The 25,847-nt window shown below is 42.6% G+C and overlaps 1 protein-coding gene across 1 annotated transcript in view; it reads left to right on the top strand.

Annotated features, from left to right (window-relative positions):
* Nucleotides 1-12,137: 12,137 nt before the first annotated feature.
* pdzph1 (PDZ and pleckstrin homology domains 1) overlaps nucleotides 12,138-25,847 on the top strand; it is a 17,726-nt gene continuing 4,016 nt past the window's right edge. The window contains exons 1-11 of the mRNA XM_063477740.1: nucleotides 12,138-12,253; nucleotides 13,034-13,137; nucleotides 13,656-15,899; nucleotides 15,987-16,148; nucleotides 16,523-16,684; nucleotides 18,889-18,990; nucleotides 22,370-22,480; nucleotides 22,593-22,771; nucleotides 22,856-23,013; nucleotides 23,208-23,250; nucleotides 23,417-23,603. Of these exons, the coding sequence (XP_063333810.1) occupies nucleotides 13,077-13,137; nucleotides 13,656-15,899; nucleotides 15,987-16,148; nucleotides 16,523-16,684; nucleotides 18,889-18,990; nucleotides 22,370-22,480; nucleotides 22,593-22,771; nucleotides 22,856-23,013; nucleotides 23,208-23,250; nucleotides 23,417-23,603 (3,409 nt within the window). The 5' untranslated portion in view covers nucleotides 12,138-12,253; nucleotides 13,034-13,076. The remainder of the gene's footprint in view (nucleotides 12,254-13,033; nucleotides 13,138-13,655; nucleotides 15,900-15,986; nucleotides 16,149-16,522; nucleotides 16,685-18,888; nucleotides 18,991-22,369; nucleotides 22,481-22,592; nucleotides 22,772-22,855; nucleotides 23,014-23,207; nucleotides 23,251-23,416; nucleotides 23,604-25,847) is intronic.

The raw sequence follows: 25,847 nt of genomic DNA, 5'->3' as shown, positions 1-25,847 counted from the left end.
AGAAGAGGCGCTGCTGCGCCTTCTTCACTGTTTTTTTTATGTGTACTGACCACGTAAGATCCTCAGCCAGATGTACACCAAGGAAGCGGAAGCTGCTCACTCTCTCCACAGCAGCGCCGTTGATGGTGATGGGGGTGTGTACTTCTCTGCACCTCCGGAAGTCCACTATCAACTCCTTTGTCTTTGCGACGTTGAGGGTGAGATGGTTGTCTTGACACCAGTGGGTCAGGGCGCTGACCTCCTCCCTGTAGGCCGTCTCATCACCGTTGGTGATAAGACCCACCACTGTAGTGTCGTCCGCAAACTTCACAATGATGTTGGAGTTGTTAGTGGCCGTGCAGTCATAGGTGTAGAGTGAGTACAGGAGAGGGCTCAGTACACACCCCTGTGGAGCACCAGTGTTCAGTGTGATGGGGGATGAGGTGGTGCTGCCCAGCCTGACCACTTGGCGTCTGTCAGACAGGAAGTTAAGGATCCAGCTGCAGAGGGAGCTGCTCAGTCCTAGATCCTGCAGTTTCCTGTCCAGCTTCGAGGGAACGATGGTGTTGAATGCTGAGCTGTAATCTACAAACAGCATTCTCACATACGTGTCTCTCTTCTCCAGGTGTGACAGGGCAGCATGGAGTGTCAGGGCTATGGCATCATCAGTGGACCTGTTGTGGCGGTATGCGAACTGTAGAGGGTCCAGTGAGTCGGGTAGTGAAGAGCAGATGAAGTCCCTGACCAGCTTCTCGAAGCATTTGCTCACGATGGGGGTCAGGGCTACGGGTCGCCAGTCGTTCAGTGAGGAGATGGTGGAGGATTTGGGTACAGGGACGATGGTGGCCATTTTGAAGCAGGCTGGGACTACAGACAGGGAGAGGGAAAGGTTGAAGATGTGTGTAAACACTCCAGCCAGCTGAGCCGCGCATGACTTGAGGATGCGGCCGGGAATCCCGTCCGGACCAGTAGCTTTGCGTGCGTTCACCCTCCTGAAGCACTTCCGCACATCCTCCTCAGACACAGTGTGCGCACTGACGTCATCCGCGGTGCGCACACTGTCCGGTCTCGTGGTGTTCGCTGTGTCGAATCTAGCGTAGAATACGTTTAGATCCTCACACAGAGAGGCCGTGGTCTGCGGTGTGCTGGTTTTCCCTCTAAAGTCTGTGATCGTGTTTAGTCCCTGCCACATACTCCGAGGGTTGTCAAACTGTTGCTCCACCCTGTCCCTGTACTCACGTTTGGCTGCTTTGATCGTCTTCCGGAGTTGGTAATGTGCGTGTTTGTAGTCCGATGTGTTCGCGAGGCAAAAGCGGTGCTCCGTGCCGCCAGTGCCGTGCGAACATCTCCGTTAATCCAGGGTTTTTGATTTGGGAAGGATTTAACTGTTCTGGATGGGACGACATCTTCCACGCATTTTCTGATAAATCCGCAGACTGAGTCTGTGTACTCATCAATGTCATTAGCAGCCACATGAAACATTTCCCAGTCCGCGTGATCAAAACAGTCCCGCAGCATAGACTCCGATTGGTCCGACCAACGATGCACCGCCCTCAGGGTTGGAGCTTCCTGTTTCAGCTTCTGCCTGTAGGCGGGCAGGAGCAGGATGGAGCGGTGATCTGATTGGCCGAATGGTGCGCGGGGGAGGGCTTTGTACGCATCCCGGAAAGAGGTGTAGCAGTGGTCAAGAAGCCGGTCTCCACGAGTGTTGAAATGGATGTGTTGGTGGAGTTTTGGTGAAACTTTCTTCAGGTTACTGAAGCCATTCTGTGTTTGCGTGTGACTTTGTTTTTTTTTGTTGTTTTTTTTGTCAATAGATAAAATAAAGAAGACATTATATAGACAACACAATCTTTTAATAGGTTGGCACCAAGTATTTGCGATCACTACAAACTTTCAATACCAAAATATGGTGTAAAAAAAAGAAAAGAAAAAAAGACAGTGAGCAGGTGTTGCTGGAAAGACTAATCGAGTTAGATGTCTTTATTGACCCTGCTGTGACTGTGATTGATGTCTCCTTCCTTTCAGGAAGCTTCAGCTCCTCCTGGAAGCAGTGCTTATCTTGTTTCACTTGATAGAACTGAACACCATGCTGTACTTGCTACACCTCCAGGTGCCCAAATCAAGCCCAATGCAGCTCCAGCAACCCTGCCTCACTTTAAGCCTTTGTTTCCAGAATCCCATGGATCTAGCAGTGATGCAAAACTTGAAGTTTGTTTACAGTAGGAGACTCAGGAGAAGGATAAGCTGTGTGAAGCAGATTATGATCTCTGGCTGCAGATCCATAGGCTTGAGATAGAAGCTGTAAAAGCAGATGTGTTAGCTGCACACAAAAGTACAGTCCCGATTGAAAGTTTAAGATCATTTAATAAAGTGGCAAAAAATATATATATATATCTTGCATGGCTGGATCTTAACAAGGTTACAAGTAGAGCTTCGGCATGCAACAAGAAGAAATGGGAGTGAGACAAAACATTTTATTGAGCTTGCAATTTATTGAAAACAACGCTTAACCCTGGAGAACCCATGGGTTCCCTAGAAAACCAATGGGGTCGACTCTGACCCCATGGGTTCTCCAGGGTTAAACTGAAACAGGCTGTTTTACAGCTGATCAAAAGTTTAGGACCACACCTCCAGTGCCAGGATGATTGCCATGATATATGCATCAGGGACACCAAACAACTTCTGAAGAAGTGGATGGCACAACACAGAAGAGATAACTCGTCCAGCCAGGACTCCACAGTCTATTTACACAGGCCATTGGACACTCTTTCAATGTTGAGGATGTACACATCCTGGACAGTAAGGAATGCTGGTTTGAGTGGGGAGTCAAGGAGGCCATTTATGTGAAAAGGGAAAGACCATCTCTGAATTGAGGAGGCGTTCATCTTTCACCATCTTACAATGCTGTGATTGCATCCATTCCCCAACTCTCTGTGAACGGTACTCATGGCCATTGATCAGTGGTCATCGATCATTGGTTGTGTCATAGTCTGTGGTGGCAGGCTGTGGGGGTGTGGGGAAGAAGGACCCAAATGCAGAACTCTTGTGATGAAAGCAGTGCGTTTATTTACAGTGCTGTAAATATTACACAATAAATCCCCATGCACTCCTGTGTCGTGTGTTCTGCTCCCGAAGTCCGTGCTTTGTGTTCTCCACTTGTGTGTCCGCACACCCCGTGCTCGCTGCCTCATGGAGGGGGGGATAACATAGGCAGCTGTCAGGACACTCAACTACAGCAGGCATACACTCACTAAACTTGGCTCACTAGGAAAACTTACGTGGAGTTTCACACAATGATCCAACGTCGATGGGAGCTCAATCACACTCTTAAATAGCTCCCCCTACAAGGCTGATCAGCTGCAGGTGCGTGGCATGATCTTCAGGTTTGGCCAGCCACCTGGCAGGGCCACACCCACCAGGTCTGAAGGTGCCTGTCACCCAGCCTATCAGACACAGCCGCACCCACACACACACACACACACACACACACACACACACACACACACACACACACACACAAACCTGCCCCTACATACAAACATGGGAACACAGGAACAGCAGCACAGTGCAGCAAAAACACATGCAATATAATATGAGTCCACACTGCTCATGGACCCTGGGTCCCTGGAACTGACCTCACAGCCCATTGTTCATTCCATGGACTGGTTTCAGTCATTATGCAAATGTACTGTTTATAAGATTGGGGAAACCTGCAGTCAGCTGAGACGGAAGAAGTCACTTGGATGAGTGACAAAACGTTTTTCCCACTGAAAATGTTACGTCCAGATGAACAGAATCAACCTTTTGGGATTCACTTACCTGGATGATTCAGCATGCATTTTAACCTTAGTAATAAAATGTTATACCTGAGTTTTGATCTCCTGATATTTTACTGTGATTTAGGGTGAGGGTGTGTGTGTGTGTGTGTGTGTGTGTGTGTGTGTGTTCTTCTTTGCTGGGATTTTTTGTACCAAAGGAGAATGCACACATGGCACACAGCCCAGATCTTGTGTGTGGGGGGGAAAGCCTTCAGTGTTTGGTCAGGATGACTAAGCAAAGTCATCCTTAGTCATCCTGCGGTGTGGCTTGTAGCTGCAAGGGAAGGGTGGAGCAGTGTGTTCAAGGAACAGCATCAGGGGAGGCTGGCTGCCATCCATCATGGTAACCATCAGTGTTGACTGACTTTAACATGCATGATTTAAAAAGAAGTTAAATTGAGTATATTATGATTGACAAGGACAGAGTCATGAAGAGAAAAAGTTCCTATGGACTGAGTTAAAAGGAGATCATGCTGAAATGAATATTCAGGAATATGTGAAATGGCAGAGGCCAGAGGCAGTGGCGGGACTTGAGACCACTGGCTTAAGCTGTGAAACATGGAAAGTCGGATGGATTCGTAGTGAGGCAGTCAACTTCAATCCGACTGCCGAGGGGCTATTTGCTCTGTCAGTCTCAAATGGACCAATACACTGTCGTGACAGTTTGCATGACTCAGTCCTGAGTGGAATGTCCTTGGCCACCAGCCATACCTTCGGTCCTTGTGTGCGGTTCAGCGGCACTGTTTGACATCCTGACGCGGGTGGTTGACTGACCTGAGTAGTGCTTGCCTTGTCCAAGCCCATGCCTGTCTGTGATGTTGGACGGAGGGTATGTCGAGCTCTGCCTCCTGCTCCGGGAACAGCAGGGGCTGATAACCTAGGGAGGTTTTAAAAGGAGAGACCAGGGCAGGCCAGGGCAAGAAGGTGGACCAGGTAGCTGAGTTATGTGTAGTCATGCAACGGAGTGTGGTTTCTAGTTCTTGGTTCAGCTGTTCAGTTTGACCGTGTGTTTGGGGATGATAACCAGAACTTAGGCAAGGTTTGGCTCCAAGAGCAGTGCAGAATGCCTTCCAGGCCTGTGACATGAACCGAGGACTGCGGTCAGAGACAATTTCTACAGGGAGTCCGTGTAATCTGAAGATGTGTTCGACCAGGATTGAGCAGTTTCAGAAGCGGTGGGAAGTTTGTCTAAGGCATTGAAATGGGTGACTTTGGAGAACCTGCCAATGATGGTGAGTATGGTGGTTTTGCCAGCTGACACTGGTAGCCCTGTGACAAAATCGAGAGTGATGTGTGACCAGGGGCGTTGTGGTATGGGGAGCAGTTGAAATATCCCGCTGGGCGTTGAGTACTAACTATTTGCGCAGCAGCCACGTACTCTCTGACATCTTTCTCCAGGGTGTCCCACCAGAAATACCTCTTAGTTAATAAACTGGTCCTACCTCTTCCCAGATGGCACGCAAACCTCGCCTTATGAAGCCAGTCCAGTACCTTGGAGTGGGCTGCAGCCTTAATGAACCACCGGTTTGTGGGCCGCTCTGCCTGGGTCGGGCTCTGTCTCCAGGGCCCGATTGATCTCCTCCTCCACCTCCCAAATGACTGCCCCCACTTTGCAGCTGGCAGGAAGGATGGAAGGGACCTCCTCCGGTTCAGTGCTGGGAGCAAACTACCGGGAGAGCACATCTGGTTTGATGTTGCATGAACCTGGTTGATACGAATGAGAAAAGTTGAGCCAGTTAAAGAATAACGAGCATTGTGCTTGACGAGCATTTAACTTCTTAGCCAAATGGAGGTACGTGAGGGTTTTTGATCAGTCCAAAAAAAGGGATGCTCACCTCCTTCCAGCAGGTGTTCCAAAGCGAGTTTCACTACCACGAGCTCCCTGTCCCCCACATTGTAATTTCTCTCTGTGGAGGAAAGGCGGCGAGAAAAAAAGGCACATGGCTGGAGTTTGGAGGGTGAGCAGATGCTCTGTGACAGCACCGCTCCGACCCATATACCAGAAGCATCAACTTCTATGATAAACGGCTTTTGGACATACAGATGGACCAGGACTGGAGTCGTAGAAAACAAGTCTTTGAGTTTAGTAAAGGCTGTATTAGCCTCAGGGTGAATGAGAGTTTTGTGTAGGTTAGATGTGTGAGAGACGCTGCTACCTGGCTGTAGTTGCAGATGAAGCGACGGTAGAAGTTAGCAAAGCTGAGGAATCGCTGCAGGTGCTTCCTGGAGGTGGGAATCAGGCATTCCATAACCGCCTTCACCTTCGCGGGGTCCGTCTTCACCTGGCCCTTGCTAGGATGTAGCTGTTGGAGTGTTGGAATTCTTTCAGTTGACAAATGGTTCAGGATTTAGGCAAATTACAGATGTTTAAAAAAAAACCATAGCAAAACACCTGACTGACACAGGACAGATTAGGCTTTAGAGGGTTAAATCATGTTGAAGTAATGTCACAGAAAGAGACAGAGAGAGAGGAAGAGGATGATAAGTTGTGACTGGACATCCAGTGATTAACTGTCAACAATGTTGATTGGGTGTCACAGTCACAGTGAGGACAGATGTCATCTCAGAAGATGTATTGTCCAGAAAGAGAGGGGGAGAAGACCAGGTTTCAAAGTTTTGTGAAGAAGAGATAAGTTGTTCATCCTTTGTCTCCTACAGAGATGTCAGAGGGATCATCTGCTGCATGAACTGTGGATTTATAATTTGGTTTGATATTTTTTTTTGGCTTTTTCTTTGCTCATTTTTGTCATGTTAGATTATAAATTCAAAATGATTTGTATTTTCATTGATTTCCCGCTGGATTAGAACTTCCACTGTTTTCCTGTGGATTTTAACGTTGAGAATATTGAAAATTTTACTCTGTTCCTGGGGAATTAATTTCCAAGGGATATTGCTTTTCTGTTAGAACGCAGAGTCAGTGGAATTATCCGAGTGAGATACCAAGATGTTCATCCTGTCTTTAGAATCAATGGGATGTGAATGTCAGCTGGCAGGACAGCAGGTAAGTGAGAACTTTAATGCTTTTCAGATTTCAAGTGAGTAGTGAATTGGCAGCAGAGGGCAGCAGGTGAGCAGTAACAAATAGGGGAATAGCTTTAGAAAATCTGAGGAAGTAACAGGTTAGCGTGAGGAGTAATCCAAAAGCACCAGTGACTGGGGATACAAGGAAAAGCCAGTTAGCAGAGGAAATTCAATTCAATTTTATTTATACAGCACCAAATCACAACAACAATACTACAATAATACATACAGAGAGAAACCCAATAATCATATGACCCTATGAGCAAGCACTTTGGCGAAAGTGGGAAGGAAAAACTCCCTTTTAACAGGAAGAAACCTCCAGCAGAACCAGGCTCAGGGAGGGGTGCCATGTGACGCGACCGGTTGGGGTGACAGAAGGAATACAGGATAAAAGACATGCTGTGGAAGAAATACTCAGTAAATCATGGGAATCCCCCAGCAGCCTACACCTATTGCAGCATAACTAAGGGTAGCCCTAACTATATACTTTAGCAAAAAGGAAAGTTTTAAGCCTAATCTTAAAAGTAGAGATAGTGTCTGTCTCCCGAATCCAAACTGGAAGCTGGTTCCACAGAAGAGGGGCCTGAAAATTGAAAGCTCTGCCTCCCATTCTACTTTTAAATACTCTAGGAACAACAAGTAAGCCTGCAGTGTGAGAGCGAAGTGCTCTAATGTGGTGATATGGTACTATAAGGTCATTAAGATAAGATGGGGCCTGATTATTTAAGCCCTTGTATGTGAGGAGCAGGATTTTGAATTCAATTCTGGATTTAACAGGAAGCCAATGAAGGGAAGCCAAGATTGGAGAAATATGCTCTCTCTTTCTAGTTCTTGTCAGTACTCTTGCTGCAGCAGTTTGGATTAACTGAAGGCTTTTGGGGGAGTTTTGAGGACATCCTGTTTATTGTAATGATCTGTCTTCCTTGTTTACTTTCAGGAGCAGCTTGTGTGGGTCATTAGAAGTGGCCAAGGGCAAAAAGCCTGCTCTTGGTTTATTCGCTCTCTCTGGGCGCCATCTACCACTCCACCATTGTGCTGGTTTGTTAGATTGCATGTTTGATTCAGATTGTTCACCTTTTGCAAGAATGACGGAGAGTAGCAGTTGCCCCTGCGATCTTTAGTACTCCCCAGTAAAGACATGGGAGAACACAAAGTTCCCCACACAGTTTTTATTTCCCACGCATATCCACAATCTTGTGCTTCACTTCTTTATGGCTGGTTGTGGAGTGCTCTCTGCCAAGCTCACCGCTGGGCAACTTGTCACACTCTTGTCTATGGATCCACACCTACTATCAGAGGACAGGTAATTATTTATTTCTGACAGATGTACCACCCTCCTAATTGGCACTGCTCCCCCAAAACAGACCACCGCTCCTGCTCTATCTCCTAAGCCACAGCTACCCAGATCAAGTGGACAAGTGGGAAGTAGATACAGTCCCAATCAAAAGTTTAAGACCACTTGAAAAATGGCAACAACAACAACAAAAAATAATCATATTTTGGAGCGTTGGATCTTAACAATGTTCCAAGTAGAGCTTCAACATGTAACAAGAAGAAATGGGAGTGAGACAAAACATTTTTTTGAGCATGCAATTTATTGAAAACAACAACTTAGGCCAGGGAGCCCAACATATTATTTGAAATCTGAAGACAAGGCACTCTAACAGTAGCTCTTGGTAATATCTAAAAGGTTCGGTGCCTAATTTGTCAAGGAGTAGCTACAAGACACAGTGCACACTGTGTCGTCAGTGCGCACACTGTGTCTGAGGAGGATGTGAGGAAGTGCTTCAGGAAGGTGAACGCACGCAAAGCTACTGGTCCGGACGGGATTCCCGGCCGCGTCCTCAAGTCATGCGCGGCTCAGCTGGCTGGAGTGTTTACACACATCTTCAACCTTTCCCTCTCTCTATCTGTAGTCCCAGCCTGCTTCAAAATGGCCACCATCGTCCCTGTACCCAAATCCTCCACCATCTCCTCATTGAACGACTGGCGACCTGTAGCCCTGACCCCCATCGTGAGCAAATGCTTCGAGAAGCTGGTCAGGGACTTAGTTTGCTCTGCACTACCCGACTCACTGGACCCTCTACAGTTCGCATACCGCCACAACAGGTCCACTGATGATGCCATAGCCCTGACACTCCATGCTGCCCTGTCACACCTGGAGAAGAGAGACACGTATGTGAGAATGCTGTTTGTAGATTACAGCTCAGCATTCAACACCATCGTTCCCTCGAAGCTGGACAGGAAACTGCAGGATCTAGGACTGAGCAGCTCCCTCTCCTGTCTGACAGACGCCAAGTGGTCAGACTGGGCAGCATCACCTCATCCCCCATCACACTGAACACTGGTGCTCCACAGGGGTGTGTACTGAGCCCTCTCCTGTACTCACTCTACACCTATGACTGCACGGCCACTAACAACTCCAACATCATTGTGAAGTTTGCGGACGACACTACAGTGGTGGGTCTTATCACCAACGGTGATGAGACGGCCTACAGGGAGGAGGTCAGCGCCCTGACCCACTGGTGTCAAGACAACCATCTCACCCTCAACGTCGCAAAGACAAAGGAGTTGATAGTGGACTTCCGGAGGTGCAGAGAAGTACACACCCCCATCACCATCAACGGCGCTGCTGTGGAGAGAGTGAGCAGCTTCCGGTTCCTTGGTGTACATCTGGCTGAGGATCTTACGTGGTCAGTACACATAAACAAAACAGTGAAGAAGGCGCAGCAGCGCCTCTTCTTTCTCAGAAGACTGAAAAGATTTGGCATGAGCCCCCGCATCCTCAGGACCTTCTATCGCTGTGCCATTGAGAGCATCCTCACTGGATGCATTACCACCTGGTATGGCAATAGCACCGCTTACAACCGCAAAGCTCTCCAGAGAGTAGTGCGGTGCTCTGAACGGATAATTGGAGGTGAGCTTCCCTCCCTCCAAGACATCTACAGGAAGCGGTGCCTGAGGAAAGCGGGGAGGATCATCAAGGACTCCAGTCACCCCAGCCATAAACTCTTCAGACTACTTCCATCAGGAAGGAGGTTCTGCAGCATCCGGTCCCGTACCAGCAGACTGAGAGACAGCTTTTTCCACCAGGCCATCAGACTGCTGAACACGTCATAGACACCTCACCCTCACTACTGGAACTTCAACATTATGCACTCCATACTGCCACTGCCATTAATGCCACTGTTTTGCACATGTCAACTACCAACCTCTGTATATTTCATATATTTATTTTATTGTTTACTCTATTTAATTTGTAAAATATGTATACACACACACACACACACACACACACACACACACACACACACACACACACACACACAGGTAGAAAAACATATTTAGTATACACATCCAGTAATGCATATACTCTTATACATTGTACATATATTTATTACTCTCAGATTTAGCCATTCTTATATTTGCTTGTTTACGTTATTGTATTTTTTGCACAACTCTGTTGCTTGTGAAGCCCGCACACAAGAATTTCACTCTCATGTACTGTACCAGTGTACCTGCACATGTGATGTGACAATAAAAGTGATTTGATTTGATTTGATTTGATTTGATTTGATTTGATTTGACAAGAAGGCAGAGGAGACGGGCACATCAGCAAAGCAACACTGCAGCTCAGCAATAGCTGCACTCTGAGCTGGTGAGAGATGGTTATCAGAAAGGAGCAGAGAAGGATTGGTGGATTTTGGTACTACCGGCCCAATAATTATGTTTTCCTTTTAATTTATTATGTTCAAGATTTATATTAAGTCTTATGAGTTCGATATTGCTTCCATAGTACCCTTGAGTTTGTTATCTTAGCTTCTACTCCTCTTCTTGGTTAGTCTGCTTGCTTTTGTTAGGTTTATTTTGGATTCCCACTCTCTTCCTGTAGTCTGGTTTTAGGACAGGCTGATAATAATAAATTACAATATTCCAGTCTATAAGTAATAAATGCATGAACTAGTTTTTGATCATCACTCTGAGAGAGGATGTTTTCTTGCACAAAATCAAGAAAGCAGTCCTACAGTGTTTGTTTAATAATGTGGAATTTTGACCAGGCACCCCCAAATAGAGCAAGGTCCAGAACCAGCTCTCCATTTAAATAGGGAGCTGGATAAGCTCGCTACTGGAAGTAATTCTATCCAGATTAAGCATCTGGTTAGACATAATATTTCTAATATTTTTAGGGCAGACTACAATAATTTCAGTTTTATTTAAATTTAGAAGAAGGAGATTAGAGGTAAGTCAGGTGTAATGTCATTAAGACATTCCTGCACTTTAAGTAATTGGTCTGTGTCATCTAGCTTCATTGACAGAGAGAGCTTCATCTACAACTGCCTAAGGGAAACACATAATCTAAACAGAATTGTAAACCTGTGGATCCTGAGGAATTCCATAATTAACCTTTATGTGTGACGAAGGCTCCGTACTTTTTCAGTCCATCGATCCATTCTCTTCTGCTTATCCTTCAAGGTCACGGGGGGCTACAACAGGATGAGAGGCAGGGTACACCCCAGACAGGTCACTAATCTGACCCAGGGCTAACAAAGAGAGACAGCCAATTATTCACACTCACATTCACACTTTTGGACACTTAGAATAACCAATTAACCTAACCCCACTAATTCCATGTCTGTGTAAGGAAGCCAGATTTACCTTTTGGAATGTTTTATAAAGTAAAAAGCAAAGGTTGCATGCTTGCATTGTCTGGTCTCCTTACCCGAAGTGGAAGCTGCTCTGACCTGGTTCCTTTCTCTCTAACTGATCTAAAATCTGTATCCCGTCTTCAGTTTGTTTAGAATGCAGCAACTAAGGTCTAAGGTCACCATTCTTGTTGAAATTCAGAATTGAATTTAAAATTCTTTTAATTACAACTAATGTCCTACATGACTCCTGCTAATATAACTGTTCTGTTATGATCCTGTTTCTCTTTAGAGGCATCCATACTTATGAGGTTTAGCACCTTCCTCAAAAAGGCAATAGTCTTTTTAGTGAAACTCAACATTTTGTTTTGGCTCTGCAAAGTGTAATATAAACATTAAAAGAAAGTAAATAATTGCAGGAATCGTTGAGCAAAAGGGAGGTAGTTATTCACAGTTGGTATTGTGAAAAAAGGACATAGAGAGATAAGGGTGAATGCTTTTTAAACATGTAGGAAAAAATGTACATCATGTGCTTCATCTGCTTTCATTGACCAGTGAAAAAGTATAGCTGAATAAGCAGGCTTAGTACTGCATCATCAGTGGCTGACAAGATTAAGCGTAATAAGCTGCTTAGTATCAAGAATAGAAACAATAAGAACTGGAACAGTCTGAGAGACACAGACAATGTAGACAGTGGAAAAGAAGCAGCTGTTCGCCGGCTGTCTGTCTATCTTTTCATGTCTGCCACATAAAGGTTTGATAGCAGTCATCAGGATATCACATCAATAGGTAAGTCAGATGTTTTTCTATTTTTTAAAGAAATTGTGGAAATAAGTTTACTTGGTCAACATGATCCCTATAGGGCAAAGCTTTCTAACATTAAACATAGTAACCTAACAGCTCTAATTTTCACATTTGAATAAGTCACATGTCTGACTTTACTGACATTATTGTCTTTTATTGAAAATCATCTCTTGTCTTTCTCAGAAAAACAAAACAAAAAGACAAAAAAACAAAACAAAACCAGGTGTCAGCTCTAACTTGTTAACACAATTTGATGTTTTATCTGTTTATAGATGGTGCTCATTCAGACAAAAGGAGTTTTTTTGTCTTGTTTTTTTTTTTTTTGCTTCTGACCAGCCCCTTAAGCAGGAAATTGTTTGATGCACATGTTAACTGAGTTGCACAGGATTATGTACCAGTGCATAAACTGTCTGTACATAACTGGATATTGCCAGGTTATAATTTTTCCTTTTGTATCAGTTTGTTCAACAGAAATTAGACATTTCAATAATTACTAGTGTTTGTATTTTTTAAAAATGGTGATAAATACTGAGAATTAAACATCTTAATGATTTACATTTTCTGTTTCTTTAATAATTGCTTCCATGTCAGTGTAAAAAAAATTGCAATTGTAAAAAAAACAAAAAAAAAAACAGCAAAAAATTCATTAAAAACAGTCAGAGCAAACTGACATATGATTTGCTTAGTCTGGAATCTAAAAATGTATTGAGCCAAAATGTGTACATATACCCATAAATAATACAACACTTGTTCGTCTTCGTTCAGTGTTTTGTTTCCCAGCGGATGTGAGACTGTGGTGGATTTCAGAATGAGCAAGAGGGGGAGAAGGAGAAATAGCAAGAGGAGGAAGAGCTCCAGCAGCAACAAACGTGAGTTGGAGCTTTGGGCGGAGGGGAGGACGCAGTGAGGTTAATCTTGTGCTTAGCTGAATCACATTTTTCCCCACACGTGCATACAATGTGCAAGTACTTCTTGAGACCGGACTAATAACACCTTCATAATAGTGGGTTTTATGGCATAACTAGTATAATGTTGAATCCTAATGGGCTTTTAACTTTATGGAGAAAAAGTTAAAATAAACAAGCAAAAGTACTGATCAGTACTTAAACCTCAATGCACAAGGTAACCAACAATCAAGCAACCCCAGAATGAAATTCACCAATTCCAAACTAATTTTGTAGTGTTGGGAAAATTGTGTTATATCCTTTTATTTATGTAGCACTAACTCACAACAACATTTGAATTTAGGAGCTTTATATTGTTACGGTAAAGGGCCTACAATATTAGAAAGAAACCAGAACAAACCCCGTATGAGTAAGCACTATAATACTTGTACTGTCAAACATCCTCTAATATAATTATTTCACTATTTTGCTTTTTCTTTCAGAGAGTATCTCACCATACATCTTTAAAAATCAGAATAAAAGCACTGTCTGCACCAAAGATGACATTGTTGAAAAGGGAGAAACAGACTCTTTTCGAAAGGAAAATGTACTGTCAAGATCTGAAGATGAGGAAAAATACAACAATCCTGAACCCAAGGAGAAAAGATTTAAGCAAGATTATCACTTGAATTCATTTGCACACCAAAAGAGTATTTATACCAAAACAACAAAGGATGAGAAGAACGGAGTGAAAATAGTAACCTCAGTTTCTGTAACAGGAGATTCATCACCAAATATTAAGTTTCAGCAGTCACAAGAACCCTTATCTGAAAATCAAATCCACTCACCAATTCCAGTTACTAACATCCTGAATATTAACTGCACTGGATCACATTTAAAACTTCAGCTTAATACATCTGGCAACAAGACCACACTTGTTTTCATGAATAAAAGCTGGTCCAATACTGAGCTTTTTAAGAGCAAATGTGAGGAGACATGGATGCCAGACAATGAGTCTTCTGAACAACCATTGGATAATGTCACTGATGAGAAAAAAAATCACAACAATAATGACAAAGATCACACTGGAACCACAAGTAAACAAACTGAGCCTTATTGTGATTCAAAATGTGCCAGATCTGCAAATATATGGGACAATCCAGACTGCAGTCAATGCTGTAGTGATGACAAACAACAAGGATCGGGAGACTTTAAACTGGTAGATCATCTATCAAGCCCACTGCTGCTGTTAAATATTAAACCTCAAGGAAAGAGGCAAAGTTTTCATGCAAGTCTCAGTTCTGGTGATGAGTTCTGGCACATCCCCCCGCCCCAAGAGTTTGCAGATATTAAAAACAATAGTTTAGAAGGTCTGACACAAGACTTAGCTTCTTGTAGAATCAACACTTCTAGTCCAGCTGTTGATAAACGCGGAGACTTGCATTTGACCTCCACTGAGGAACTTAAATGTCTATATTGTGCACAAGAACAAGAAAGAGGGGATCTGCCACCTTCTTTTGATGAGTTATCACAATCTGACAATTATGACCCCATGTTCATGAGACCCTTGATGTCTACCAACAGGTCTAGCTTCATGAAAGACTTCATCAATAGTCAGAAAAGAAAATCCTGGATTAGAAATAATAGTATTGCCACCGTCGAACACAAAGTATGTTCATTACCCAAGAAAAGACGTCAAACATTTCCTGGGATGTCACAGGGTCTAGGACTGATGCAAGAAGATCTCCAGCTACCCTACAGAGAATCTTTTTCCTCTTTGGTCATGTGCTCACTTCCCCTCCTGACAGAGAGGCTGGAAAGGGCTGAAAAGGGCGATGACAGGTTATCTGCATTTGGAATAGAAAATGATACATTTTCACAAACCAAAGGGAGTTTAAAACAAATCTCAGAAATTCTAGACAGCCATGACAGAGCACAGCCATTGCTCAGTCCATTCTATGTGACTGGTTCTGAGATTAATCCTGAAATCATCATGAACACTGAACACTGTCAGAGACATGACTTCAACAGTCAACATGATACTAACTTGAGCATTTATAAGGATACGGAAAGTCTAGACACTGATGATTGTGAATATACTGTTGATCAATGTGAAGTAGCAGACAGTGGATTTGACCAAGAATTTGGAGAAGGAGAATATCACAGTCCAGAGCCCCTTACAGAAGAGCTAAGTAGAAGAGACTTTTCTATACAAGTCATCCCTCCATCCTGCAGTGGCTCAGAGGAACATATGCTACAGAGTCACCCAGAAATACTATCTGCAAACAATGAGGTTAAAAACGCAAACCAGAAGGATTCAGTCTCTTTTTTACCTGGATATAGCAAGTTCTCAGTTCAGAGAACCATAACAGATGGTGCATTTGAGCCAAGTCTCTTGCAGAGGGACTCACAATTATCCCTGGATAGTTGTCTAAATAGGGATTTTAGAAATGCTGTGGATGACCCATGCATGTCCGTCTTGCAGGACTTAGATGTAGAATCATTAAACTTAAATGAGGTTACAGAGGACATTAAACCTAAACCAACTAGTGAAAACATGGAAGGTACCGACCCTATTCTCCCACTGATAAATGAGGGGACAGATTATCTGGAACTCGACACAGAAAATTCAAGACAACCTGCAAGCATATCATTAGGTCCAGTAAAAGATTTTAAAGACACAGAGGTCCTTGCAAAAGAGACGCTTAGTAAAACTAACAGGACCGAAAAACAGATTGTATCTAAATGTAAGTTATTTCAATTCATTTAAATTCATTTCAGCCAATTAGTTATGTAAAACTCACCTATTTGTGATTCTTCATGACCATTCCCAGCTTCTTTAGAGATCAAGGAACACCTGAAGCCTGCGATTCATAAAGATCCAGAAACAAGTGGCTCTGAACACTTGGCTAAAAGGCGAAAGCTCTTCAAAGAGAGCAAGCAGTGGAGCTCTGTTGGAGGAAGCTCAATCACCAGTGACATCACAGAGGAATCAGGTGACTTTGATGGAAAGCTTGAACAAATGTCAGGGAAGAAATGTCATAAAGAGTAAGTTTAGTGATTAAATTTGATCTGCCAGTCCAGTAAGTGGTGCCAACAGAGTGCTGTATTATCTGTTTATTATCCATAAAAAGTGACTGGACTTCTTTAAGTTTTGTGAAGATGTTTCACGTCTCATCTGCGAGGTTTCTTCAGTTCTATACAACCAAATGGTGGACAGGTATTCAAACCCTTAAGTCGCTTTCTTTCCAAGCTCCTTACACTTCTTTGCTGATTTGACAACTGCAGATATAGAAAGGCATCTATATGTAATGGATTGTGCTGTTTAGTGGTTTATTTGTTTGATTTGTGTCTTTCTTTGTTTTGCTAGTATCAGAGGACACGCCTTCTATGGACATAGCATTTCAAGAAAATGAAGACAGGGGCTTTTATACAGAAACATTCCACTCATCAGCATGGATTTTTCAAGGAGATAATGTAGGCTCTGGGGGAATTCGTACCAGCCTAACCACCAGAACTCGTGCTGTCTCAAGTAAGCTGTAGCTTTTGTGTCTTTACAAAAAAGTTAACTTTATTTTATTTAACAACAGTAACAGGTCATTTAGTACTGAATCCTAGTTGTTACTGAGAATTACTGAGAAACTCTTGAGTACTGCAGAGATATTACTGTGAATTTAACTTAGCACTACCAGTCATTGGTTTTAGAACACCCCAATTTTTCCAGTTATTTATTGCAGTTCAACTAGTTCTACTCCAATGAATAGCTTGAAATGGTACAAAGGTACGTGGCGAACTGCCAGAGGTTAAAAAAAGGTAAGGTTACCCAAAACTGAAAAAATTACAGATGTTCGGCAGCAATGGAGGTTGATCAAGCCTTGAAAGCTGGTGCAACTAATTCCTACAGGTGTTCCAACTTTTCTGGATTACTTACAACCCCCTCTGTCTGCATAAAAGCAGTTTTGGAACACACTGTGGTACCATACCCTCGTGAGCATCAGTTGAACAGCACTGTACTGCAGAAAGTAGTGTGTTGCTAAAAAAAAACAGTGCAAAAAACAAAATTGACAATGGAAGAGAGACACACCATCATAACACTTACAAATGTACGTCTTCCTAAAAGTCCAAGCAATGCCAGAACTACCTCAGGAAAAAGGAACAAGATGGTAAGCTTGAAAACATGGAGTGACCAGCACAGTCTCCAGACTTACTATCCATCAAGCTAGTTTGGGATGAACTGGACAGAAGAGCGAAAGCAAAGCAACCTACAAGTGCCACACATTTATGGGAACTTCTGCAAAAGATATGGGAAGAACTTTTTGAAGAATATTTGATTGCTATTGTAGAAAGAATGCCACAGTTGTGTTCAGCTGTTATATCTGCCAAAGGTGGCTACTTTGATGAGTCAGTTAGAATACATTTTGGTCTATAAATTGATTCCACGATTCCTTTGCTTTGCATTGCTTATTTGTAATATGCTTTCATTTCAGAGTGCAATGAGACATTGAACTGCATAATTTTCAGTAGAAAACTTGAAAAATTGGGGTGCTCTAAAATGTTTGACCGGTAGTGTACATACAGCGGGTAAAATAAGTATTGAACAAACTAATAGTTCTCTAAGTAAATATATTTCTTTCTTTTTAGTAACCTGTCCTGTCTGGCAGTTTTAGCAACCAGAATCATGATCTAAATGCTTTGTTGTGCCAAACTCATTTGCTTTGCCAAGAGGAACATACAATTTTGCGTGTGTGTGAGTGTCTGTGTGAAACAGAAAGAGAAAGAGAGAGAAAAGAAAGAATGTTAGTGCCTGTGCATGGGTGTTTGTCATGAAACATACTTGATAATGAGGGTGAGAGACTGCAACAAAGTCCTTTGGGGACGAGAGACAGACAGACAGGCAGACCCCACCCAGTCCCCCACGAGTGTTGAAAATCCGAGTGTGTCCCCGCCGGTTTAAGGAAGAGGGAGGCCCACAGCTAAAAGGCAGGAGCGCTAAAGAACCAGAGGCACTAGGCAGCTGACCCTGGCAGAGGCCGGCCATCCCAGCACAATCCGAGGAAAAGGCCTGGGCACAATTGGTGGAGCCCCAATGCAACAAAGACGTCCAAGCCAACCACAGACCACAGCCCCAAGGCAGCAGGTCAGCAATCACACCAAATCGCCCAGCCAGGCACCCCAGAGCCAGCAAATGCCCATATCCTGTGGGTGGGGCAGCAACAACCAGTGGATAGCAGCAGGGACAGGAATACCCCCCCCCCACTCATGAAGCTGCACAAAGACAGATAACCATCCACATCCACCCTGCCCTTCGAAGTGCGGATGAATGGATAATCCCCAGAGCCAACAGCAACCCTGGGATGCAGTTTGCTTGACCCTGGATCACCAGCCAACCTCTGCCCCAGACAAGGTGCAGGAAACAGGGGTGTATGAAGACCTGCCTGCTCCTATCTCTGCTTGTCAGTGTTAAACGTGGCCCGTTGGGTGTATGCGTTGGGGTGTAAATTGTAAATAGTGAGTTTGACTGTGTAAAAACTAGAGTGCTATTAAAATGAGGATTTTGTGTCATTTTCTCATTATTACACATAAATTAATTTATATACATATTTGCTTTGATTGTGTGCATTGGATATTTACCTAGAAAATTGGTGAGGAGTTCAATACCTTTTTTACCTGCTGTACATATGTACATTTTGCTGCTCTTGTTAAACATCTCTTTCATCATCTTCAAACATCTTCCAGTTCGAGAAAGGACTGTTAAGATCAGCAAAGGGACAGGAGAATATCCCTGGGGCTTTCGAATACAGTTTTCTAAACCCATTGTGGTCACAGAGGTTGACACAAGTAAGTAAATTTCTATATCACAGTGCTGACTCAACAGGGTGTTCAACTGCTTTGTAGTTGTTGTTTTGCGTGTTTTTTTTTTATTTGCTGGAAATTAAGCATTGCAAAAGTAACCATGATGCAAATGTAATTGCACATTTCGTGGACCCCCTCTTTATCCTCTACCTAATCACATGAGCCAAGGTGTGAAAATAGGTGTGGGCCACAATCAGCCAAGGTTTCAGGTGAATCCATTGTGAGATCTAGCCCCACCCTATCATGTGATTTACTGAGGTCAAATGGCCCAGGATGTGAGTGGGCGTTTAGGCATCTGGGAAGGGATCTTGAAACTGGATTGTAAATGGCAGAAAGTTGGTGTTGTAAGGCACCGCCTCTGTTCAAAGAGGGTCGTTTACAGTGGACATAGATGGCTTCTTTCACTCCTCATTCAAACCATCTGTCTTCTCTGTCCAAAATGTGAACATTGGCATCTTCAAAAGAGTGACCTTTGTCCTTCAGATGCAGATGGACTGCTGAGTCTTGTCCCGTGGAGGTGGCTCTTCTATGTTGTGCCATGCGTTTATGGAGTAGCTGTTTGGTTTCTTCAATGTAGAGGTCTGAGCATTCCTTGCTGCACTGTACTGCATACACTACATTGTTATGGTTGTGTATGGGAGTTTTGTCTTTGGAATGACTCAGTTTTTGTCTGAGTGTGAGGCTGGTTCTGAAGTACACTGGGATGACGTGCTTGGAGAAGACTCTAATGAGTTTCTCTGATAAACCTGCTACATAAGAGATGACAATATTGTTCTGCTTGTCCTGATTCTCCCTAGTTGTGTCTGACCTTCTGTTCTGTGCATCTTTGCTGATTTGACGAAAGCCCAATTAGGAGAACCACATGTTTTAAGAGCTTTCATTACATGTGTTCTTTACTCCCTTTTCCCTTCTGGCTTAGAGGGAACATTTTCTGCCCAGTGTTGTAGGGTCCTGATTACTCCAAGTTTGTGTTCCAGAGGGTTTAAGTTTAAAGATATAATTCATCCCTGTTATCTTCTTCAATGCCATGTGGCAACAGTGCAGAGCAGCTACCTGAACTCTAGTCTTGTTACTTCTTGGTGGGCTCTTTAACATTTTGAAAAGAACCCAATTGAGTCTAATAATAGATTAAATGTCATGTTGGCACTCATTTTTAGTATCTACTTGGGTGTTAAGACCACCCATAATAATTATTTTATCTGAACTGAGCTCTAAATCAGATAAAAAGGCAGAGAAATCATCAACTCTGAGTGAGATTGGACAATAGACAACAACAAATATCATTGATTTTTTTATGTTTAAATATTTTTTTTTGTTTTCAGTATCAGTTTTGGTTTGTTTTTTGTCTGTTTGGGAGCTGACACAGTCTCTAAGTCTACACAGCCAGTGATGAGAGGTGTGTAAGATTGCAACTCTGCTTCCTGGTCCCAACTCTGGATAGTCACGTTTTGCTATTGTAACAACAACAACAACAACAACATTAATAAAAATAATAATAACAACAACAACAATATTGTTGCAATTACAGCATGGTGTAAGAATTACAGGTACTGCGCTGCAGTGGTTTGAACTGTATCTATCTAATACATTTCAATGTGTTCAGGTAAATGGAGAGACCTCACCACACACTAAGATTACTTTTAATTCTGCTATAGTTTAGTGTATAGTTTAGCCCTAAAAATCTTAGAAATATTAAATCCAACTGGATGTTTACTCTTGATGACATTACCTTGGCCTCCAGTAGCACTGTGAGGAGTTTTAGAGTCAATTTTGACCACGATATGTCCTTCAATGCACATATAAAACATCACTCTGCAGTTAATCATAATTTATTATTATTCTCAGACTCTCTTGCACTACTTGTCTTTGTCCTGTATTCCTCCCCTCACCACCAAATGGTCATGGCAGATGGCTGCCCCTTGCTGAGGCTGGTTCTGCTGGCGGTTTCTCACTATTAAAAGGGCGTTTTACCTTCCCACTGTCACCAAAGCACTTGCTCATGTAGGGCCATTAGATTGTTGGGGTTTCTCTGTTTTCTCTGTATTATTTTAGGGTCCTTACCTCACAGTATAGAGTGCCCTAAGGCAACTGTTGTTGTGATTTGGCACTAAATAAATAAAACTGAATTGAATTGAATCAAGAATTAGGTATAAAACACGAGTTAGTAAAAAAAATGCAAATTAATACTTTACTTCTTGTTTAATATATTCTATATATCAAGTATTTACTCACCCATCCAAATCATTGAATTCCTGTGTTCTGCAATCATCTGTAAAATAATGGCTTGCTTCGTGAACTTCGGTGTAGTACCCTGATAGGATCCAACCTGTGCAACAAGTTCAGTTGTGAAATTTCATTGTTACTAAATATTATACATTCAACTGTTAGTGGTATTATAATGAGTGGAATGGACTGGAAACGGCAGTAACAGAACGGGGCCAGTGGATGCTGAGGCACATGGTGCACAGAGATCACAACTTTCTGTAGAGTTAGTCACTACAGTCCTCCAAGCATCATGTGACCTTTGGATTAGCTCAAGAGCAGTCGTATAGAGAGCTCATAGAATGGGTGCCCAAGCAGCTACATCCAAGCCTCACAAGACTGTTGTCAATACAAAGCATAAAGCATGGGAATCTGTCATATAAAGACTACAGAGCAGTGGAGACATGTTCCCTGGAGTGACTAACCACGATTCTCCTTCTGGCATTCCAATAGACAAGTCTTGGGTTCGGTGGTTGCCAGGAGAAAGTTCCTTGTCTGACTGCATTGTGCCAAGTGCAAAGTTTGTTAGAAGGGGGATTATGGTGTGGGGCTGTTTTTCAAGAGCTATGCTCAGCCCCTTTGTTCCAATGAAAGGGACTCTTAATTCTTCAGCATGGCAAGACATTTTGGACAATTTCATGCTCTGAACTTTTTGTAAACAGTTGGCCCTTTCCTGTTCCAACATGAATCAGTGTACAAAGTAAGGTCCATAAAGACACAGATGAGCCAGTTTGGTGTGATAAAACTTGACTGACCTGCACAGAGTCCTAAAACACCTTTGGGAGGGAAGACTGTGTGCCAGGTGTTCTCGTCTATATCAGTGTAAAACCTAACAAATATACTTCTAGTAGAGTGGTTAAAAAAATTCCCTGCCAGATTTGAAGCTGTTGTAGCCCCAAATGGGCTCAGCCCTATGTATTTAGAATGGGAAGGCAGATAAGCAAAAATCTAACTCCACAAAAAGGCTGTGTCATACTTGAAAAAATTTCTGTGCAATTATGTACTGTAAGGACTGTGTTTGCTTTTCTGCTTGTCATTTGTTTTGATAACTTACATTGTGTTGTTTCCTTGTTAGTTTAACATTTATTTATTTATGTTTCAGATGGAGCTGCAGAGGAAGCTGGGTTGATGGTAGGAGACTATGTCCTAGCTGTCAATGGTATTGATGTCACCAGCATTCCTCATTCTGAAGCTGCTGATTTAGCCAGACAAGGTGTGCTGTGCTATAAACAATAAAGCACATTTGTGGAATGGACTCATAAAGAACCAATATGGAAGCCAGAAGGCTAAATTAGATGGTAACTGTAATATTGTTAATATTATAGGTCCAGATGTTCTGACATTGACTGTTGGTTCGGACATTGCTCGTGGTCCTAACACACCAAGACCAGCCTGTCGTGGTTACCTTCATAAGCGTACTCAGTCTGGTCTGATTAAAGGATGGAGAAAGAGGTGGTTTGTACTGACGCATGACTGCTGCCTTTACTACTACAGACACAAACGGGTAAGCATGATAGAGGTCATCAAAATCAAACAGTCCACAAAGAAATTTTTGTGTGCTTTTGGCGCTACTTCATGGTCATTACAGGATGAAGGCAAAAGGCAGGCACTTTCAGCAATAAAGATGGAAGGGGCTGAGGTGGGACCAGACACTTCTCTTGGAAAACCATTTGTGTTTAAGTGTCACCCTCAGTCTGGTTTTCGAGTTTACTTCTTCTGTGCCACTTCCAACCAGGAAATGAAAAGGTAGAAGGACAGATATAACTTTCCAAACCAAACATATTTAAAATATTTTTATGTACCATTTTCTTTTTCTGTATTCTAAATTCTAATTGCAGTTCTTTAAACTGCAGTCTATATTCTTTATTTCTTCAAAAAGCGAAAGAGGGAATTGAAATAAAAACCATGTTTAAAATCTTATTTGTCTTGTTGGATTCCAGATGGCTGGAAGCTATGGAGAAAGCTACTCATACCATTACACAAGTAAGTTCTATATTTTCATAAATCAAAGAGGGCTTGTTACAGAAAATGTTCATTTAATTGCATATAACATTTACCTGAGATTGGAGTAAATAGGTCATGTTGTTGACTGTGGTGGCTTACTACCAGTTTAAGCTTAAACTGATCTCAAATAACTCTTATGTTTTAGAACCATGTTTGGGTGGATGTCACTAAACACAACTCTAATCTGCCCCCGCTGGCTGTAAAAAATCCAGACTGTCTTGGATTGCTTCATAAAATGGATAAAAGCAAGGATTCCTGGGTACAGCACTACTGCATTCTGAAGGATGGGTGCCTCTACTTGTACAGTGGCATCCGTGCAACCCATGCACAAGGTACAGCTCTACATCATGTTTTAAACACTGACATGGAACATAGCAGTGGCAGTTCCAGAATTATAGGAAGGGAAAAATATTTCTGAGAAAAATAATGACAGGACTGGTGTTTTATTGATTTCTTTTTTTTTTTTTAGCATTTGGCAGGTGGTGCTGTGATGTCTGTCTTTGGTGACAGGGGTTGCTGCAGCACCCGCAGCACCCCTGCTTCCCACAGCCTTGGACAGTTCTGTTAAAATGTTTAATGTTGAAGAAAAAAGGCTGCAAAAAATTGACTGTAATTATAAAAAGCTATTTGATGTCATATAAATGTCGCAAGCAGAAAATGCCAGAAAGTACCAGTGCTGGGCTCTCAACAATAAAACTGAAGCTTGCAATAAGATGTTAACAATCAGTAAAAATTAAAGGTGTACTATCAACTATATCATTTTCAAAGTCAAGATTCCAGAGTTTAAGCTGGTCTTACTTATACAGTGTTGATCAAAAGCTTCAGACCACTTGAAAAATGGAAAAAAACATCATATTTTTTATGATTGGATCTTAACAAGGTTCCAAGTAAAGCTTCAACATGCAACAAGAAGAAATGGGAGTGAGACAAAACATTTTTCTGAGCATTCAATTTATTGAAAACAATGCTTAAACTGAAACTGGCTGTTTTACATCAAAAGTTCAGGACCACACCTTCAAAAAACCCATAACCCCCCAAAAAACAGAAATCAAAGATCCAGACATGAACTCAGTAGTAGCTCCGTTATTGTTGATCACTGCAAGAATTTGTTGCGGAATGCTTGATGCAAGCGTTTCCATGAGGTGAGTGGGAACATTTCTCCAAGTGGTGAAGACGGCCGCACAAAGCATCGGCATCTACTGTCTGGAACTGTTGTCCATTTTTGTAAACTTCTCTTGCCATCCATCCCCAAAGGTTCTCAGTTGGATTTAGATCAAGGGAACACGCAGGATGGTCCAAAAATGTGATGGTATTCTCAACGCCATTAACGTTGGAAACATCCCATGTTTGGTGCTCTATTGCAAAGTCCAAACAGTCAGTTCTGTGGTGTTCAAGGAGACAAGGTCTTTGAAGATGTTTTTTATTTTTGAAGCCCTTCAGTGTCAGATGCCATCTGATGATTATCAGGCTGCCGTTGGCACCAGTAATGGCCTTAATTTCGGTCAAGAATTGTCCAGTGTCTTTTTTGCATCCTCCGGCTCAGTGCTGGTGAAATATTTTTCTGTCTTCCACTTGACTTTTTTGTTCCATAACCCTCAGGATCATTTAAGAAATTCCAAATAACTGTTTTACTGCATCCCACCTCAGCTGTGATGGTGCGCTGGGAGAGACCCTGCTTATGCAGTTCAACTTACTGACCAAGTTCAAAAAGGGAAAGTTTTTTTTTGCCTTTGCCATCAAAAAGTCATGACAGACAGACTGACAGAAAATGAAATTAAATCCATATTTAATTGCACAGATTTGACCTTTTAATGGTACGTGGTCCTAAATTTTGATCGACTGTAAAACAGCCTGTTTCAGTTTAAGCGTTGTTTTCAATAAATTGTATGCTCAAAAAATGTTTTGTCTCACTCCCATTTCTTCTTCTTCCATGTTGAAGCTCTGCTTGGAACCATGCAAAATATGATTTTTTTGCCATTTTTCAAGGGGTCTTAAACTTTTGATCGAGACTGTACTACAGGTGATTTTAGAAAGCTTTTTACCCGTCTCACTGTCAGAGCTGGAAAAAATAGTTAATGCAACAAAAGCATCATCATGTTCACTCGACATTATACCCGGGTCGTTATTCAAAAATGTCTTTCACTCTATTGGTCCCTGTGTGCTCACCATAGTTAACACCTCACTGGGATCTGGTAAAGTCCCTGCTTATTTTAAAACTGCTGTTATACACCCCCTGTTAAAAAAGCCTATGCTGGACCCATCTCTCACTAGCAATTACAGACCAATCTCAAAAATACCGTTAATTGCTAAGATATTAGAGAAGGTTGTGGCTAAGCAGCTTACAGCAGTTTTAGACAAACATAATCTCTTTGACAAATTTCAGTCTGGCTTTCGTAGAGCTCATTCTACTGAAACAGCCCTTCTTAGAGTTTCCAGTGACATTCTGATGCAAAACGATGCGGGAAAGTGTTCTGTACTCCTAATGTTGGACCTCACGTCAGCCTTTGACACCGTTGACCATTACATGTTGCTTGAAAGGCTGAAATACTGGGTTGGTGTATCTGGGTCTGCCTTAG

This window comes from Pelmatolapia mariae, linkage group LG7 (genome assembly GCF_036321145.2).
Source record: "Pelmatolapia mariae isolate MD_Pm_ZW linkage group LG7, Pm_UMD_F_2, whole genome shotgun sequence".
Classification (NCBI taxonomy): Eukaryota; Metazoa; Chordata; class Actinopteri; order Cichliformes; family Cichlidae; genus Pelmatolapia; species Pelmatolapia mariae.
The sequence above is the reverse complement of the archived record's forward strand: the minus strand, read 5'-3'. Positions and strand labels throughout refer to the sequence as shown.